Source organism: Typopeltis vanoorti, chromosome 24 (genome assembly GCF_054136105.1).
Source record: "Typopeltis vanoorti isolate ZY-2024b chromosome 24, IOZ_Tvanoo_1.0, whole genome shotgun sequence".
NCBI classification, from domain to species: Eukaryota; Metazoa; Arthropoda; class Arachnida; order Uropygi; family Thelyphonidae; genus Typopeltis; species Typopeltis vanoorti.
This window is the reverse complement of record NC_143572.1, coordinates 15,795,358-15,816,668: the sequence shown is the minus strand read 5'-3', so window position 1 is coordinate 15,816,668 and position 21,311 is coordinate 15,795,358. Positions and strand designations below refer to the sequence as shown.

The following is a 21,311-nucleotide window of genomic DNA, read 5'->3' as shown; positions in this document are numbered from 1 at the left end:
CTATTCATTATGCCCAAGGTTTGTCTGAAAGATAGCCAGACTGTGCTTAATTAACTTTCGTCTGCTCCCATCTAATTCGTAAATTATGCTCTCCAAAAGATGAACATACTCCTCTTTACTCATTACTGCAGTCTCTCGTGTTACAAGACTGCATCTCGTATATAGGCAGGTCTTTTCAAATACGTTTAGAGGAACTCTAAGAATCCTGTTCACAGGATTCAATGGAGAAAATATTCCGTCCTTTGTTAGAAAAATTGTATAACGCTGAGTTCATATTCATCAACAAAACTTAAATAGAAATAATTACTAAAAATTTCACAATTTTGCGAAGGTTTTTTCAACTTAATACTCCTGACGGTATTAAATATATATATATTTAAATAATTTATCCCATTTTCTTTAAATTCTTATAGTACAGATCAAACACTCTCCTCGTGCAATTAACGTCACAAATTATAACACTAACTTTCTCTAACTGTATGCACTGATAAGTCTTAAAACAAGACCGGAAATTCTGCTCTCATTACATAATTTCCGACGTAAGTGAATTCATCTGTTAATTATTTATAATAGGAAAATTACAGTGTGTACATTGCCCTTATCACCATACAAGATCATACTTAAACGTGGTCTCCTCTTAACAAATCTATGCTGTCCTACATATAGCCTTGTCCTCATTCGCCCAAGAGTCTGATCTCTAATTTGATACTTCTGCTTTGGTTGTTGGGAATTACGGCCAAGGCAGCTAAGGTTGTTGTTTTGAACTAAGACCGAAACAACCAGGCTATGAGACCACTGTATTCTACTCGTTAATTGGGTGTATTTCTGTCCAGTTTGTCTGTTTTGCATGATGAACTCGAATTTCCAGAAGGAAACCCTATCTTCAGTATAAGATACGCGTTCTTGCTAGTTTGTCTGTTTGAATGAAAAACTCGAGTTTTCGAGGGGGAAATGATGCCACCTTCTTATGAGATCGGATAACTTACCTTCAGATAATAATTTAAAAAAAAAAAAATCACTTATAAAAGGTTCTTCCTATCCTAGATGGAATTCAAACAATAAGGCGTCGTCCATACTGAGTTATGGAGACTCTTCTGCTTTTCAAATCATTTGGGAACCCATCTGGAAGAAATGCATATGCAGAGTGAGGGAGGGCTCTTTCCTCACTATACTTGCCGTTGCATACCTATGCAACTGATCATTTTCTTTTTAATACTTCTCTCGTACAAACTGCTGCTCTCTGCGTAATTCTTACTTTATCACTTTAGCTGTCATTTTAACTCTTCGTATATAATGCCGTTCTCATCCTCAAATATTTCGTGAAGTCCATGCACTATAGATATCGTTTCTTATAGCCTCTTTTCATTACTTTTTTTTTTTTTCAAATTCAACTGCTATCTTAACTCACAATCTAATCTCTTCAAGTTTGGCATACCTTTATTCTGCAAGACTCACGGGTCTTCTTACCATCCAGGTCACATCGATATGCTCACTTTTATTCCCTGGATAAAAATTGCCATATAGCTTATTACATTCGTTTTCAAGGACTTCCCAGTGAACTGTTTTCTTACCATATTGAAACTGCTAGACAGAGAAAAAACAAATGGCGATAACGAAAAATTTTTAACATTTGGATCATTTCTAGGAAGAAGTCATGAGACAAGCTAACCCAAGTGTCTCCTGGAAGAAAATCTATTCGATGATACGCTGATCATAATCGTGACATCTTTCATATTAATTTTAAGTAGGGCTAAAGTAACGTAATAATACTCGTACTTTCATTGATGTATCCTGACATGGCACTGTACCGGTTCAAAATAGTCAATGATAAGTTATCCAACTAAACTAATGATGCAGTAATCACCATTCAAAGGATTTGTCGAACTCGACGAACTGCACATTGTTCTTTTGTTTACATACTAATACACTCAACGGACAAAACATTAGAGATAATTACCTAATAGTGTGTCGGTCCTACTCTAGCACGAATGGTCCCAGCACTAGACGAGACACAATGCCCGCTGATGAGCATTGCGTCAACAGCAGCACAAGATTAGGGTGTAGGTTCCCATAGCCTACACTCTAATCAAGCAAAGCAAAGAGATAGGTCGTAAATTTTTTTGACATTATTTGGATCTTTACCTGGTTTGGGCACAGCAACTAATTTGGCTTCCCAACAGTTTTGGTAGTTTTCCAGTTGTTATAATTTTTGAGAAAAGGGCAGTTCAGTCATTTTTGACCTCATCGGTCGAGATGTTTTAGAAACTCGAGGATTCCATCCACTACTGCACCCTTGCCATTCTTGGTGAGTTTTAAGGATTCTGTACCTCTTCCAGAGAAACTATTCAAATAATGAGTGCTTGTGATATGATCCCTCAACCTGGTGTATGAGACATGCTACACAGGATGAAAAAAGAGAGTTGCATGGGCAGGAGTTTCTAGAGCTGTTGCATAACCTAAATAAAAATTCAACGAATGAAAACCGGACAGAACGTAAAAGATGTTCAAATGAACTGTTGTGCTTCTTTATTCCTTTCAGCACTCAAATTATAGTGTATAATTTGAGTCTCAGCTCAGCATAATCCCACAAGAATGGAGGAAAGTCCATTAAACAAGGATGGCACAATAACTGATACATCAACTACTTATAGTTTAGTATCTCTATCGAGTAGCGGTGAAGATTTTAGCAACAATTTGCATACTGAAATGGTCTGACAGACAAGCCATACTTCAAGAGGTTACTAAAGGGAGATTGTATTTTAAGAATTTGTTCATATTTCATAATAATGTTACAAGTGAGTTGAATAAAGGGAACGGATACATTTGATAGGATACCACAATGCAAGGTTGTTGCAAGAAATGAAGGATACAGGTTTGGAATATAACTATTGACTTGGATAAACAGGTTCTAGACATAGGTATCAGAAAGTGGTATATGGAGAGGAGATGAAGCTGTCAAATTTAGGGCCAGCAACATACACCAGGGATTGGTCCTTGGATCATCACAGTTCAATCTATACATTTATGATATTGGAAAGGACCTGACAGGAGATGCTCAATTTTTTGCTGATGATGCAAAGTTAAGTAGGACAGTTAAGAATGCTACTGATATACCAGCATCTACAGAATGATTTGAATAGGATGGAACTGTGGATAAATGATAACAGCGCTCAATTTAATGTTAGTAAGTGAATTTAATGTTCAAGATTTGTTTCTTCACAGTTGTCCTCTGCGTTGTTGCAATTTTTGTTGGTGGGATTATGCTTAGAGAAACTAAGGAGGCTAGAGTTGGAGTTACAGTGATAGGAAGTTGAAGTTCACATAACAAAAATTGCAACAACGCAGAGGACAACTGTGATGAAACAAATCTTGATGTATAAGCACATTGTTTTTTTACAAAGCCTTGATACAACTGCATCTGGACTACTGTGCACAGATTTAGCTTTCTAAGGTCCAAGGGAATTAAGAAGAGGATACAAAGAAGAGTTACAAAGATGATATAGGAATTATGGAATGCAAATTATGAAGATAGATTGAGAATATGTGAAACAGCAGACACCAGTAAGCAAGAAAGAGGGATAATACAGGGTGTTTCAAAAAGAACGTCCCGATTTGAAAATTTTATATCTCTGCAACCACGAACGACAAATGAATGCGACTTGTACCATGTGAAATGCCTTGGCCCAGTTTGATATGACGACCGCTAGATGCCACTACTAGCATCCAAATAGCCACTGTGCTTAGTTAATAAGAAGTTAACGTCTAGTCAACAGAAGGCGTTTTGTGTTCTCGAATTTAGCAAGACTGGGTCCGTGATTACGGTGCAGCATGCGTTTAGACAACGTTACGGAATTGATCCACCACTGTACAAAAACATTCGCCGTTGGTATCGACAATTTCAAGAAACAGGGTGTTTATGTAAGGGAGAGTCCTGGACGACCACGCACCTCAGAGGGAAATGTGCAACGAATTCAAGAGGCTTTTCCGCGAAGCCCACTCTTCATGCTAGCCGAGAACTTACCATCCCTCATGTGACTGTTTGGCATGTGTTACGACGACGTTTGCTTATGAAGCCAAACAGATTGCAACTGGTGCAAGATCTTCGTGTAGGTTTAAAAAAAAAAAAACGGACAGATTTTTGTGTTAATCTGTTAGAGGACATGGAGGATGACACCTTCCTACAAAGGTTGATTTTTAGTGATGAAGCAACCTTTCATCTAAGTGGTAACGTTTTGCACCACAATGTTCGCATATGGGGACTTGGAATCCACATGAAATTGCACACGAACGTGATTCACCAAAACGTAATGTTGAGGAAAAGACTGTTATGGGAAACTCCTATCTTGAAATGCTGCAGGACTGGCTACTTCCACAGCTGAATGAAGAATCTGAAGATTACATTTTTCAGCAAGATGGAGCACCGCCACATTGGAACCTCCAAGTTAGTCGGTTTCTAAGTGAAACATTGACTCAGCGTTGGATTAGACGCATGGGACCTGATTTGGCACTACACTCTTGGCCTCCAAGATCTCCAGACATTACACCTTGTGACTTCTTTCTATGGGGATACGTAAAAGACTGTTTACGTTCCTCCATTACCCGCTGACTTGGATGAGCTCAGAACCAGAATCACGGCTGCAGTAAATTCTGTGACACTCTCATACGAATTCAGCTATCAGCCTGATAGCTGAATTCGTATGAGAGTCTTGTCTGTGCAGCAAGTGGAGGGCACATTGAGCATTTGTAATTGTGGTGAGTGAAACTACAGGCCTTACTTCATACTTGGTAATTTATTTTGTAACTGTAACACATTTTCATTATTAAATATAATTATTTGAAATCAGGTCATTATTTTTGAAACACCCTGTATAATAGATGCCTATTAACTTCTGAAAAGAATTTAATAGGCATCTGTTATAGCATATTCGTTGATAAAATTTTTCTTTATATGGAAAGTGGCAAGAGCTAGATTCTTCTCTCACAGAGAGTGAGTGAGTAGAACAGTTTGCCTGTTGAAGTAGTGATTTCATATAGCGTCAATGAGTTTAAGAGAAGGTATGACAGCTGGTTTGGTAATATATGGCTTCTCTCAGTGAATACCTTGACTTCATGGAGGTGTCAATAATAATAGCAGTAATCATGTGATATAGCACAGAAGTATAATCCAGTACCCACAAAGACTTTTCAATGGGCTATTACTTTCTGATTTTCTGATTGAAAGTAATAGCCCTTTTTAGCATAGCATTATACCTATGGTACTTTGGTCACGAATATCAGTAGTTTTAGCGAGTGAATTTGTTATAGCGATGTATAGTAAAAGTTGAAGTAATTTATAATACTCGATATTTTCCCAAATATTCAGAAGTATTAAAGTCTAATATGCATATGTTCTAGAAATTGAATACATAACATATGATTTAATAAAGTCTCATTATCAAATTCCTCAAATACCCTCCAGAGGTGTGCAGAATATTACTACATGATAATTATTAACTTTCCTAGCAATACTTTTCCTCCAAAATTAGTTTATCTGTCAGATTTTATATTCTGGCTGTCTAAAACACTTATAACTGTATCAATCCACTTAGATCCTGGCCTTCGAATGGGTTTTTTTTTTCTGGCATTCTAACTTCAAACACCTGTTTTGGTAAATATTTCCTTTCCCATTCTGTTTAAGTGGTCATAGCATGTGAGATTACAGTTACAGGCCTAATAAATCACAAGTATGTATTACACATTTTATGAAATAGTGACAACATGAAACAATAAATTCACTGACATAAAAAAGCAGGAACAGATCCATCATGTATACTGGAAACATAAATTCGATATGAAATTAGATATATATAATAAAAATTATTTAATGTAACAATCAATTGAATTCAAGTACAAATTTCAGAAATTAAAAAAAAAAAAAAAAAAAATTAAAAATGAATCTCTGAAGCAGTTTTGCATGTTATGCATTTCAGCTAGATAGGATTAAAAACGGAGAATACAAACTAGTAAGCTAAAATGAAGGTTACAGACTAGGTTATAACTGACGGTTCTAGTTCATACGAAAATAAGAAATATAAGAAAAGAGCTATACAGTATACAACAGACAAGGATGACCTACTAACGGAATTAACCACAATATCCAGAGAACTTTCTTTAAATGGTCACCCAAAAAGACTATAACAAGATTCTCTTTACTGATATACCACATCGACAACGTGATGACCAATACATCAGTACAATTACGATTCCTTTTGTCAGCAACATTTCCAAAAAATTAGCTAACCTTTTAAAACCACATAAGATCAGAGTGGCATTCAAACCAATCAACACTATTCGGAAATTTTTAAGATCGAAAGATCCTTACCCATTCTACAAGTACTCTAGAGTATATAATATACCTTGCTCATGTGGTATTAGTTATGTAGGTCAGACCTCTAGAAGCTTTGAAACGAGAAAGAAAGAACACATAGGATATGTCAGAAATAACAGACAAGACATTTCAGGCCTTTCATGCCACTTTGTCTCAATGTGATGTGAACCACTCAATGTGATGGTTAGTAACCATCACATTGAGTGGGATAAGAGCCTTATGCCATACATAGAAGATAACTACCATTCAAGAATCTTTAAAGAAGCAGCTACAGTCGCCCATAAAACTGAAAACCTAAACAAGAATCAAGGTCTAATTTTACCAGAAATTTGGAAAACTTTTATCAGATCATTAAACATCAAAGAAATGAACTTTCATAACAATTACGTCATGAGCCATAATGAATAAATCACGTTAACGAGACACACACATTGTCACGCACAATACCAATTTTTTGTATGAATTAGAACCATCAGTTATAACCTAGTCTGTAACCTTCATTTTAGCTTACTAGTTTGTATTCCCTGAGGATGCCAATAGAAAAATTGGCGAAACATGTAGGAGGATAAAATAAAGCTACTTGACAAAGATTATATAAAAAAAGTGTAATAGTCTTATGAATAATTGTCAAGAAAAAATTCAACATACTAATGCTTCATTGTCCTCTTAAGGAGGGTAATAAAGCATTAGTGTTTCATTAAGAGGGCACTTTTCGCTGGTACATATTTAGTCACATTCGCGTTAATAGCCCTGGTGTGCTTTCGAAGGGCACCTTTGAGCCCTTCGAAAAGATGTAAAGAGGGCGCAGCAGGTCAAATTCTTAGCTTTCTAATATTTTTAAACCGTTGAGAAGGCAGGGCTAGGTAAGCTAACATTTTGAGCTCGCCCAGCACCTAGCTTCTGTGATTGGTTATTGTGTCAACTAATCCAATTGAACGTTGTCACTTGTCATGAGTTGAGCGCTTTTTGTATGTGATGGCTGTATTACAAACAGTGTTATACATGGTTTCTGGAACTGAAAATTTGGAAGTGAACGTTAGAAGAAAAATGCTAATTGTTTTTCTTTTGCTTTTGCAGTATAGCATCTGTTGAGGTTGCAAATTTTTTTAACGGTATATAGAGACATTTTTATTCTTGTCTTCGGAAATAACAGACAGTAAAAAATATCTATTCCTGAATAAAAATGAATATTCAGTATATTAAAAGATGTTGATTTACAATCAAATACCAGCATGTGCGAGATTGATAAGACAGAAGAGCTGCCGATAGTAAAAAAAAAAAATAATGAATTTAGGATTCCTGAAAGTATGGATAATTCCAATAATGATCAGATGTTATGTATACTGAGTCTCAGTAAACAAAATAAAATTCTTGGAAAACGGAGCAAAATATACACAAACCAGTGAAATACACATAACGTGCAACAAATTTTACGAAATGATTTGCTGCTCCATCAAACTATATTTATTCCTGCAATACTCTCTCTCTTCATAAGTTTTTTTTTTTTAAAATTATGCCATCATAAATTCACTTATTCATGTTCAGACTTTATAGGATTGTGCTATTCACTCTACCCAGCAACTTATAGGACATACATATCACAAATGATAATTATTAATAATTCGTTTACCATTAATGAAAGTGTTTCTACTCACACTTATTCTCTCCTATTCTTAGGCTTATAAATGATGGTTCACATATTTTCATCTTTGAGTATTTCAAATATACCATTCTCCATCATTGTTTTCTAATAAATCCTAAAACAGATTGTTCCCCCCACTCTAAGCAGAAGTTATCCTGCAATTAATTGCACTGGACCAATTAAGATGAGCGCTGATGCGCTATGCCCTCTCAAAACTTTCATACATCGATAAAAATGCAATCACATGGTCATGGGCATCCGCAGGAGGGAGAGGAAACAAGGCACTTCCCCCCGGGATTGATTAAAAAATTCCACAAATTATAATCGTAAAATTGATTGAGATATGTAATCTTACACCCTAGACCCTGGGACACTTTGTCTTAAAATTTTATTATGGGTTGGCCTGTTTTGGCCCACAGTGGGGTAGCCATAGAACACATTTTATTGCAACAATAAAACACGTTTTATTGCAACAATAAAACACATGTTTCTGTTGTTGCTTCATCTTTTTCTGATTTGTGAACAGTGACCGGTTAGTTTTCTCTCTGTGTCTAGTGAGTCACTGAGTGAAGAGTGAATTGTAAATTTATAGTGAAACAAATTTAAACAGAAAAATACATTTTTAAAAGGTAAGTGTATGTAATTTAATATTATTTTATTTGTTAGTTTTATTATTGTTTTGCTTTTAAACTGAAATAATTTAATTTAGGTTTAATTAGTTGATTTTAAATAAAATATGCCAGTCAGTTTTTATTTAAACTGAATTTAATTTAGGAATTAATGAATTAGTTGATTTTTAATAAAATATGCCAAAAACTATCACTGGCTATCTCTTGATCAATTTTTAATATCTAAACTGTACAGAATGCTGAACATTATTAGATACAATATATCATAAATAGAAATTGAGATTACTTCACAAATCTTAATAAAGATCCTGATTACCAAATTTTGTTAAATTCCATCTGGCAACAGCAGGGATTTTTCTTTTTTTGCCTTATGTGACTAAAACTGATCTAATTTGTTCAAAAATTAAAATGACTTATAGATTTTGCCAAAACAGAATTGTTATGCATATAACAATTCTGTTATGCATAACAATTGACATGAATGAATGAATAGACAAAATGAATGTAATAAATATCTATAATACATTGTTGTGAAACATACCTAAAACAAAAGTAGCCAGGTAGATAAATAAAAAAGATTGTTGTCAGGATGTAAAACATAAGGGAGGCCCTCACTACTTCAGGAGAGGACAAGAAGACTAATGTTTACAATAGCTGGTTGCAGAAAAATTACTCTGAAAACAGTTCAACATGACCTGATGACTCATAGTTCAATGCTACCTGTCAACATTTTTTTTTCATGTGTTCGTGGTGGTGTTTACTGCTATGATACTCATTATGAATCAATGCATACCTTTCAATATCAAAAGGAAGTTGAAATTTTAAAGGGATACAAACAAAACTGAAGTGGTAAAGAACAACAACATCCCACAACACGTGTTGCTTGTGTGATTATGTTAAGTTTTCAATGATTTCCAAATTTGGGAATGAGAAGAAAAAGTACCTTGTGACAATTTTAATTTGTGTACTGATCATGTGACTATTTTGCAAATATGAAGTTTTTAAATTTTTTAATATAATTTTAAACTTAACATAATCACACTAACAACACAGCAGAACTATACGTTTTTATATGAAATCATAATGTAAGGAGAGGGAAAAGAGAATCATAGTGTTCAGATAGTTTAAATATATATCAAATGAAAACCTGAGAATTTTTAGTTAACTTAGGACACATAAAAAGTGTATAACAATACACACACACACACACACACACACACACACACACACACACACAGTTGTTTTTGATCATTCATTGTAGCTTAATTTTATTACAACCAACTTTTGTCTTGGTTTGCTAAGAATCTGTTATAGCAGAAGATGACTAGATATATATCTATCTAAAAAAAATCTCATTCGTATATGCTGAAAGACGTTGACATTCTTCTTGCATAGCCTATATTTACATATTCTCATATGAAATATTTCTAATGATATCAGAAATATGAATAATATTCTGCTCTCACACAACTACCACAGTGAAGACCTGGTACATACTTCTCACTGATCTGCCTTCATGTGCTTAAATTCCAGTTTTTTTGTTTTTTTTTCCATATCAGTTCAAGATATCTAAGCAGCATGGACACCTCTGCAGTTACTTTTAGAACCTTGTTTCAAGATTCAGTCAGTGGTAATGACAAAATAGCTGGTATCCTCATCCAATCAGGATAAGAAAGCCATTTACTTGGCAGCCACAGGTCTGGAAGAAGAAGCATTTTTCTTCTTCCAGACCTGTGCATTTTACAAAGTAATAAAAGCCAGTTCACCATGTGAAAGGAGCTCTTTCTCTTAACATTTTAACACCAAATCTCTTCCACTCAACTTGTCTGATCCACAATTCCTGAGCAGTGTCAAGGCAACTCATTATTGCTGCACCTTTCCATGTTGTTATTCTTGGGTCCATATCCTACAAAATTAAAAGATTATGTTTTATAACATAAATCTCTAATAACTGAGAATATGAGAAAAAAAAAACAAACTAAAAATTTATTAAAAGTGGTGCACAATTAAGATTCATATGTATAAAAAAACAGATCTGCTTGGAATTTTGCATGAAAAAATATATTAGATTAGAAAATTATCTGACATAAAAAAAAGTAATATCAACTATTTTCAATTACATGTTCTACCACCAAATCATTTACCTCAATTTAGTTTGCTCTTAGCACCAAAGTCTTAATCTTAATTATCAAAAGTGATCACTGGTGATGGCAGTGAATAAGGTTCAGAATAATAATAATAATGTGAAAGTGGGAGAAAGAAAGAATTGCAGTCCCTGAAGTAAGCAGCAAATTATGCACAAGTATAATATTTTGTGAGGCACAGTGCTTACCACTCAAATGTACATTATGATTCAGACATCTCTATTCTATAGCGTCATAAGACTCATCATGGGATATCCACACCATCCCATACCTCTTCTTCCCAGAAATGCATTAAACTCCTAACAACCTATTCCATTCATTCAGTAGTTCAAGCAAAAAATCTGGTTCTTACACAATTTGTAGAGATCTCATTCTCTCTACTTCTGCCATGCACTGAAATATTTCATGTACATCTAACCTATAAAGTATTTTTATTAACTTAACTGTTTCCAAAGCCACTGTGTTGTGAAACACACAAGTTATTATGCTTGTATCTCAATAGAATTAGTATTATTTTCATACCTCATGGAGCCCTAAAGACTCGCCATGAAAGGTCAAACGCTCACAGATCACAATAACTATCAAACCAATCAACTATCATAAGTAGAGGAAAATGCAAAGTGTTGATTCTGACTGCAGTAAAAGAAGATGATTTAACACATTTATATTAGATTATACTGACTCAAATTGCCAGTATGGAGTTTGTATAAAGAAAGCATCAATAATTCTCCTACTATTGGAACATATGCAGCTGCCACCCAACATCCCTTCACAGTACACCTGGAAACCGACAGAACAAGTTCCTTTTCCTTCATCACTGCTATTGCTGGATTGTGGAACAGTCTTCCTCCTTAGGTGTTTCCCAAGGAATACAAAATACAGGCTTTTAAATCAAATGTAAACAAGTTTCTCCTTTCCTAATCCCTACAACTACTCATACATGATACTAATGTACTATAGGTTGATTAACCATTAACCAACCATTTGTATATGGGCTCAATGTAAAAATAAAATATATATATACACATACACCCACACATGAGTATATATATATATATATATATATATATATATATATATATATATATTTACATGTATACATACACATGCACAATATTACCTTGATGGACCTGTGTTTCACTCAGGATTTCTCAATGAGTGCAGGTCACAAATATGCCTCCAATGACCTCGATCCTCTCTCTTCCATGTTATACCCATAGATTTCACTAGTGGATCTTCCCATCTTGTAGGTGGTCTTCCTGGTTCTCTCTTTATTCTTGGTTGCCAGTTGAGTATTCTATATGTTCATTTGTTATCCCTGAGTCTGGCTATGTGACCTGCCCATCTCATCTTGCTTTCATATACTGCAGTTACCACATCTTTTATGCCTGATCTCTTTCTTAGTTCCGTGTTTCTAACATGTTCCATTTTGTTGATGTTACAAATCCTACGTTCTATTGCAAACTGAGTTATTCTGAGAGTCTCTTCTTTTCTTGTCGTGTTCCATGTTTCTGATCCATATGCGAGTGATGGAAGAATGTCACTATTAAATAGTTTTGCCTTCACAGAGATGTCAAGATTTGGATCAGTAAGTGTTTCTTTTAGTCTGTTGAATGATAGCCATGCAGCTTTCTTTTTGCTAGCTCTTCAGATAATTCGTTATTCATTTTTATTAATGAATAACGATTTTTAATAATAATGTCCTAAGTGATTGTAGGAGTCAACTTGTTCTATAGAGATGTTATTACATAGGTGACTGTCACTTGTGTAGATGTTTTTGATCCATTGTGTTTTTTCTAAATTCGTTTCTAAGCCTATCTTACTGCTGTTTGTGTATATTTTTTCACCCATTTCTTTTAGGTCTTTTGGGTTGTGGGATATCACTACTAGATCAGCAAACATAAGGATTTGTAGTTTTTCACCATCTATGCTTATTCTCCGTTTAGGTCTATTTTTTTCAGAATGTATTGTAAAGTGCTGGTAAATAGATTTGAGAAGATCACATCGCCTTGGCAGACCCCTCTCTTTATATCTATAGGTTGATCAAATAGGGTTATTTGTGTGATCTGATTTTTGTTAATTTCTTTTATCATGTGGATGTAAGTAGGGTCCACATTTATTTCCAGTAAGGCACTGATGACTGCATTGCGTTCTATGGTATCAAATGCTTTTTTTTAAATCAATAAAGAGGAAACTGAGGGATTCGGTATTCTCTGCATTTTTCTGTTAGTCGTGAAATGACCTGGATATGATCTATTATGGAGAAGCCTCTTCTGAATCCTGCCTGCTCTCAAATGGAGTTGTCTTTGAGAGTGTTTTGGATTCTGTTCAGTATTTCTCTGTTCATGATTTTATATATGTGAGAGAGTAGACAGATTGGACGATAGTTTTTTTGTCCTCCTTGTTCCCTTTTTTGAATAGAAGTATGGATTTTGAGATCTTCCATTCCTCTGGAATCTTTCTTTGAAGTACCGTGTGAATCTGGCAGCCAAGGTTTTGAAAATAATTGGTCCACCTTGTTGGATTTTTCTTCAGACTTAACATGATCAAGTCCTGAGGCTTTACCTTTATTCATTTTCTCAAGAGCATGTTCTACTTCTGGAAGTAGATCGGGTATATTGTTTGGTTTTGGAATGATAGGTTCTGAAACTTGGCACTTAGTTGCATAGAGATCATTAGAGAAATTCTGCACAATTTCTTCTATCCTTTTTCTATTAGTATGTTTTTCTCCATTTTGAGCCAGTAAAGCAGATGGAATTGACTGTTTAAAATTTAAGTCTTTCTCAATTTTTTTCAGGCTGGATTTTTCCTGCACTGCTTCTCTTAGTTTTTGTATCGTGAAAGCTTTGTAGTCTTCCGGAATTCTTTTCATTAGTAACTTACAGACAATTTTGAATTCTAGAAAGTTTTCTTCAGTTCTTTTCTCTTTTTCAGTAGTTCTATAGTTCAGGTGAGAGTCGTTCTCTATTCTTGTTTCACAGGAATTTCTGATTTTTCTTGCACTCGTTGAATTTATTAATAAAGTCAATATAGTCATCATTTATGTCACAGTTCTTAATAGTCCATTCGGTCATTTCTATGTACTTCCTGAACTTGTGGTAGTCTATTTGTTTGGGTTGTCTTTTGATGTTGCTCGACATGTTTTTTTTTTTTTGTGGTCTATTCTTATAATGGCTGAGGAGTGTTACATACTGAATGCAGAACTTCTTGACAAGTTCTTCATTCAGGATCTAACATGTAAGCTTTACAAAATTGCAAAGAAATTTGCATAATACCTGCTTACCAGCAGAAGGTGAAAAAACACCTAAGTTGTTGTATATGAAAGTATGTATCAGTATGAGTAATATATTGGAATATATTTATTGTAAAACGGTAAGCTAAAAATCAAGAATAATGTTAGATTAGCATTTCATGTAAAGGAATAATGGCTTAATTTATGTATTATCAAACTATCATAAAATCATAAGTTACTAGGTAAGAAATGACTAATAGGATCAACGGTCATGTCTAAGCCGCAAGTACCTGTCGTAACGCCGAAGGCTGTAGCTTACGGGGAAGGCTGATGTAAGCGCTTTTCCTCAAAAACAACACCTAATAGCACAATGTAAGCTATGGATCGTGAGCAAAACAATACAGAAAAGAGGGCGCTGAGAAAAAGTATTTAAGGCAATATGCGCCAAGCTCAAGGCTTTTTTCCTGTTCTCTTCGGGTATTTTGGAGATCGAAGACTCTCGACGAGCGATCGGAGATAGGACAAGCCGAGGGTGCTATGTCGATGACAGCCAGCCGTATTCGTGACCTGCGCTGAGAGGTATTCTGCGGGGATCCGTACGAGAATCAATAGCTCATTCAGAATGGTGCCAAATGCTGAACGACCCATCCAAGCAAGTAGAGAAAGCTCGTAGCAACAGCTAATTCTTGATTTGTGTCCGGTAGCAGAGAACGGAACAACTCAGTCACAAGAAGAAGGATGACACGAGCAACACGTGGCAGCTAATAGACCTTCGGAGAGACTTGGTAAAGTAAAGATTCTTTTGTTTTATATCTTGAGATTGCTTGAATATAGAATTTGTGTCTTGATAAAACAAGACTGGGGACATTTTAGAGAACTTTGATAGGATAGAGTAATTAATACAGCCAATTCTATTAGACAAAGAATTGTATATCATAAATCTCTAACGTGTATATGATTGAAATAGTGAAAACCCTTTTGTTAACTGAGTAAACTTAACTAAGAGAGAAGTGATTTGAGAAGTGTATATCTAAAGTAAATGTGAATGAAGGAACTTGACTTGAATGTAACATTGTTTAAATTATCCATTTGTATTACATGATTTTGCATGACAGTTTATGTGAGAAAGTCAGATTAGTATTGAATGATTTATATAGATAAGCATAACACATTAACTTAGCTAGCAATGCAGAAGTTTTGATAATTTAATACAAGATTTTGTGTACAGGGTGCTTAAGGGTCAAAGCTGTATAACTGACAGGAGATCTCCACATAGCCTTTAAAGGAATGCAGAGAACCGACCAGGGCTTCTGACTTAATGTCCAATCCTCACCTTCTCGTGGTGCACCCTCTTGGGTATCTACTTGGATACTGAACGGACGAGGATGGGCTGGCAATTTGGGATTTAGCCGACCAAATTGTATTCTTATTGGTTAAACCAAAATATAGAATGATGGTACAACATAACAAAATTTCATGCCGGCTGGGGCGTCGCCTGGTTAAACAAGGCCCCGGTTGTTTTCGCCAGGGAACCAGGACGAACAGCGAAAAGTTAGCTACTGGAAGAAATCTGAAAATAAACCCCAACTCAACATCACCAGAGTTAAAGATCAGTACTATTAACGTAAGAAGCCGGAATGGCAAAGAAATGGAGCTAGCTGAGGAATTAGATAAGTACCAGATCGACATAATAGGGGTGACTGAAACAAAAAAGACCAAAACTGGCAAGATCTTTCTGAGCAATAAATACAAAATGTTATATTCAGGCAATGACAATCAAGGAAAAGAAGGAGTAGCCATAGTATTCAACACAAAATATGAGGCTAATCTTCTTGAATGGCAGTCAGTCTCAAGTAGAGTAATGTGGGCAAATATCAGAATGGGGAACTGGACAATGAGACTTATTTGTGCCTATGGTACCACAGAAGGTTCTACTAAGGTAGAAGTGAAGGAATTTTTTGAGGCTTTAGAAAAAGCAACTGACACAATGAAAAATGAAAAGGTGGTCCTTGTTGGGGATCTAAATAGCAGAGTAGGAAATGATTGTGAGGCATACAAAAATATTTTGGGAAAATTTGGAGAAAAGAGCAAAGCTAATAATAATAGCAAATATCTGTTGGATTTCTGCTAAGGACACGGACTGGTTATTACTATCACCATGTTCCAACATAAAAATGTGCACAAATTCACATGGAGAGAAGAGGCTAGGAATAAGAAAAGTCTCATTGACTATGTTATTGTTGATAGTGATGTTTTCTCCCTGGTGCAGGACACCAGAGTGTACAGAGGATTTGAAATTGGAAGTGATCACTATTTAGTCTTGAGCAGTATAAAATTGAATTTCATATTGAAAAGAATAACATGTAAGAAAGTTTTAAAGCGAATAAAAGTTGAGCAGCTCTCAGATGTGAGCTGTAGACTAAAATACACAAACATGATTGAAGAAAAAATGAAAGAGTTTGAGAACAGGAATCAAACCTTGGAGATTCAGTGGCAAAAACTCTGAAGAAAACATTGATCGATTCTGCCAGAGAGGCATGTGGTGAGGTTGTCTGTAAGGATAAAAAAATCAGAACTCCCTGGTGGACACAGGAAGTTAAAGAGGCAGTGAAGGAAAAGAAGAAAGCATACCAAAAGTTCTTGTCAAATAAGTCAGCTTGTGCTCTTAGAGAATATAGAGACAAATGCAAGAATGCTAAACACTGTGTAAAACTAGCTAAACAAAAGTCATGGGAGGACTTTGGCAAGAATATAGAAAATAAATATCAAGAAGGTGGCAAAATATTCTGGAGGTTGTTGAAGAAGCTTAAGAATGGAGGAAAGAATGTTATAAAACGAATTAGAGATAATAAAGGTGACATGAAAACGGGAGAAAAAGATATCCTTGAAGTATGGAGTAATTACTTTGAAAAACTGCTAAATGAAACAAGCAGTGATGACAGCACAGTGGTAAAAAACACTGACCAGGCATGCAGTCAGGAATACATATCCATACTTGAAGTAGAAAAAGCCATCAAAGGCTTGAAATGTGGAAAGGCAGCAGGAGTAGATGATATTCGACCAGAAATGCTGAAGTATGGTGGTATAAGAGTCTTACAGCTGCATTGCATAGTTCAGAAAGCCTGGACAGAGGGACGAATTCCTGATGATTGGAGTAGAGCTCTCATAGTACCCATATATAAAAAGGGAAATAAAACTGAATGTGAGAATTACAGAGGTATTTCCCTACTGAGTGTTCCTGGCAAGATCTATGCAAGTATACTTGAGAAACGGTTGAGAAGAATTGTGGAAGAAAAGCTTGGTGAAGAACAAGCTGGATTCAGGCCAAATAGAGGCTGTCAGGATCAGATCTTCACTTTACGACAAATAGTCGAGAAAGCATGGGAATATAACAAAGATCTGTATTTAAGTTTTGTCGATCTGGAAAAGGCATATGACAAGGTGCCAAGAGAGAAGCTATTCAATACGCTGCAGTTATATGGTGTCAATGGGGCATTATATCAAGCAATACTTAGTCTTTATTTGAGTTGTAAGTCTGCAGTTAGAATTGAAGGAAGTACAGGAAGATGGTTTAATTTTAAATCTGGTGTGAGACAAGGATGTACATTATCCCCTCTGTTACTCATTATCTATATGAATCACATTATGAAGGAAAGTGGTATTAAACATGATATCAAAATTGGAGATGTTAATGTCAGCTCTTTGCTTTATGCGGATGATGTTATACTTCTAAATAAATCCGCTACAAGTCTGCAAGATTCTCTGACTAAATTGAATAGCTGTTGTAATAGATATGGTATGAAGGTCAGCAATAAAGAGACAAAGACAATGAAAATAGGCAGAATCATTGAAAATGTCAACTGTGTTGTGAATGGAGAACCTGTGGAACAAGTAAAACATTTCAGCTATTTAGGCACGATTTTTACTGAAGATGGTAAATTAAATATAGAAATAGACAACAGAATCAGCAAAGCTGGTATGGTGGGAAGTCAATTGAATAAATTCATATGGAATAAGAGAGAAATTAGTCAGAACACTAAATTAGCTGTATACAAGACGGTGTTCAAACTTCTAACTTATGGATCTGAGAGCTGGATCAGAAGTAAAATACCTGAGCAAAGACTAATATGGTACAAAGTGCTTTAGACGATAGAAATATAAGATCTGATAATGTTGGAGTGTTGACAAGTAACAGACTGATTTGGAGGAAAATTGTAGATAGGAAATTAATAATGATGTAATATTTTTCATGTAGTACTATCATATCCTGTACACCCATTGAGGGTACATGGCAGGAATTTGATGATGATGATTTTGTGTACTAATTTTTTTTAGCATTAATAAACATGTTTTGTTGCTTGAAACTGAGCTTTGCCTGAATTCAAGGTGTCAACCTACCACTTATAAAATTTGAACCAAATAGCAGGAAAGAGTTTAGAAAATTATATAATAGAGATTAGATCTTAGGTCATGACTGCAAGGAACCGAGATCTATATACTCACGTGCGAATTTAGATTAACGTATATGCCTAAAACCTAGGAATATTTCCCTGAGCCTGAATTATATTCTTGTTATAGGAAGCTGGCTGGCACAGTAAAAATATAAATTTGCCAGTTTCTGAACAGGAAATATCCCTAGAGGTCAACTCAGGTTATATATGGTAGCCAAGATATTAAGATATAAGATAGAGAGGTAGAGAACAATATATATATATATATATATATATATATAACAAATAACGATAAGTAATAATGTTGCAGGAGTCTGGTCAGAATCTATGTCGAAGTATGTTTCGCCTATTGTACCAACATTTTGTACCAGTCTTTTACAGTCTGTTAAAATGTAGTCAATTTTATTTTTTGTGTCTCTATTTGAGGATTGTCAAGTCCATCTTCTTCCCAGCTGTTTGTTAAAAAAAGTATTCACGATAAAGAGTTGTTCAGCTACAGCAAATTCTATTTCTTTCTCCCAGGCTGTGTGGACCTATAAACCTTCTGTTTTCTTTTGAACATTCTATTTTGCCACCAACAAATGTGTATGTTGACTTGTAATTTAATGCCTGTTCAAGATTCATGTAAAAATTTTCTATTGCTTGATTATCAGCTACAGATGTTAGAGCATAGCAGGATATTAATTTTTATTGTTATACTGTTTTCTATTCCAATTAGGAGTACACCTATTCTTTCAGATATGATGTTACAAGAAAGGATCGACTTGGTGAGCTTAGATTTAACAATGAAGCCCACTCCGCCTTGTTTGCCATTGTTTGAGGATGCTTCAAGGAATATCTGTGAGCCATTATACCATCTTGCTGTCAGTTCTTTCAATCTTTTTGTTTCATTCACTAGCAGGATAACTAAGTTGATACTGGTTAGTTCTTTGATTAATAAGTATATTCTGTAGTCTCTTGCCAAAGTTAGAGTACTGAGGGTACCAATTGCCATTTTTATAGATTTAAGAGGTGGTCTGTTTTCATTTGTGAGATTCTTAGCACCCCTGGCCTCACTGCCGCTGTAGAAAGGCGAATGTGGGCCGTGCAGGACTCGGGACTGTTTCTGTTGTTGCAGTAACTGCATCTTTGCTGTGGTTGTGTAAAAATGCAATGTTGCCAAAATAAATTATCTAAAAACATCGACTTTTTACAGTAGGAATTCACCTAAATTTTCTTGTAAAAATGTATATTTTAGTTCTCTATGTAAAGCTATCTGTATAAAGAGCAAAATAAGCCCAAAGGGAAGAAGGGATGTAGAAGTATTGAAACCAAGAGCATCGCCCGAAATTCGGCATGTTTTTTGAAGATTCAAAAGACATACCGAATTTTGAAGGTCACCTGCGATGGGTCTTGGAAACGACCCATCGCAGGTGACCTTCAAGGTCAATATTGAAAGGGCGCAGTGCAAATCAAAAAGAAAGGCCCATAGGCCAGATTAAGGCAGTGAAGGAAGGAAGTAAGATTGTCGTCGAATTTTCAAGAAACATTATACAGGGTTCTCCAAACTACTAGCAAGACTCGCACGGGGATGCGATGCTAGGGGTCCCAAAAACTTAATCAAAGGTGCAAGGACTCTGGTGTATAAAAGAGTTGGTTCGAAGATGAGAAGGGCTTCCTTTTCTTCATCCTGAGTGAACCATCCATGAGAGAGGACCCGAGGTGTAAGTTCCAGAGAGGAGGGTGGAGAGAGCCATCCACCGATGTCGTTTCAGTCACAGCCGAAGATATCCGAAGGCGATAGTTAAGGAGAAATCTTGCTGTAAAGGTCCTGTGGTCGAATAAGTGCAACCAGGCCTATGCAGAAATCCTTTGCAGGGCAGTTCAAGATGCCGGAACGCCTACCCTATATCCCGCCTGCTGCTACAACTATTCATCGGTTCTCAGTGTCGCTTTGAGGAGAATTCCAAAACATGGAACGGAGGAGAGAAACCCCACTCAAGTGCTGGAATAAGGAAAGAAGGACAAAGACATACAAGATAGGAAGAGACCCATGTGAGTCTGCATATTCATTTATTGTTTATGAATTGAGAAAGAATTCCCTATCGCACTGTTAAATTGTCTAGTTTAAAGAGATAGTATTTAGAGCAAATGTGTGCAATTGAAAAATGAGTGAGGCATGAGCGCAGTTAATTTCCCTTGGAGAAAATGTTGAGCTGTTGAAATTTCTTTAATGGATTATAGGTGTACTTATGATTGAATTACACATGTAAGACAGGAAGAGACCCATGCGAGTCTATACATTCATTTATTGTTTGTGAATAAAGAAAGAATTCCCTATCGAACTGCTAAATTGTCTAATTTAAGGAGATAGTATTTAGAGTGTTAATATTTCTCGTAAATGTGTGTAATTGCAAATGAGTGAAGCATGAGCGCAGTTAATTTCACTTGGAGAAAAGATTGAGCTATTGAAATTTCTTTAATTGATTATATGTGTACTTATGATTGAATATTGTGATAGAGTATGTTCCTGCTATCGCATCATTGGAATGTTTGAAACTCAATGAGGTGGATTGTATAAATATAATTGCCTAGATTATGATTAAGTGTTTGAAAGGAATGAGATTCTGAGAGATACATTTGTATACATGTATGTTGTATTTTGATTGATGCTAAATTAGGAATGTCAAGCGCAACTAACGATTTCGTGCTATATGTATAACTTCCTGATATTTGTAATATAAAGTATGCTTGTTGAAGGTCTAATTAAGTAAGTGCGAGAGAATTGAATAGAAACCAAAGTTGAGTGATTGAAAAAGACTAAAAATTACCTTTCATAAATGAATCTTATGATTTCATGGGATATG

General features: G+C 35.4%; 1 protein-coding gene across 1 annotated transcript in view; it reads right to left on the bottom strand.

The window, feature by feature from the left end:
• Positions 1-8,964: 8,964 nt before the first annotated feature.
• Positions 8,965-21,311, bottom strand: part of Arp8 (Actin-related protein 8) — a 156,034-nt gene continuing 143,687 nt past the window's right edge. Inside the window, exon 13 of the mRNA XM_090413311.1 lies at positions 8,965-10,544. Coding sequence (XP_090269437.1) covers positions 10,401-10,544 — 144 coding nt within the window. The 3' untranslated portion in view covers positions 8,965-10,400. The remainder of the gene's footprint in view (positions 10,545-21,311) is intronic.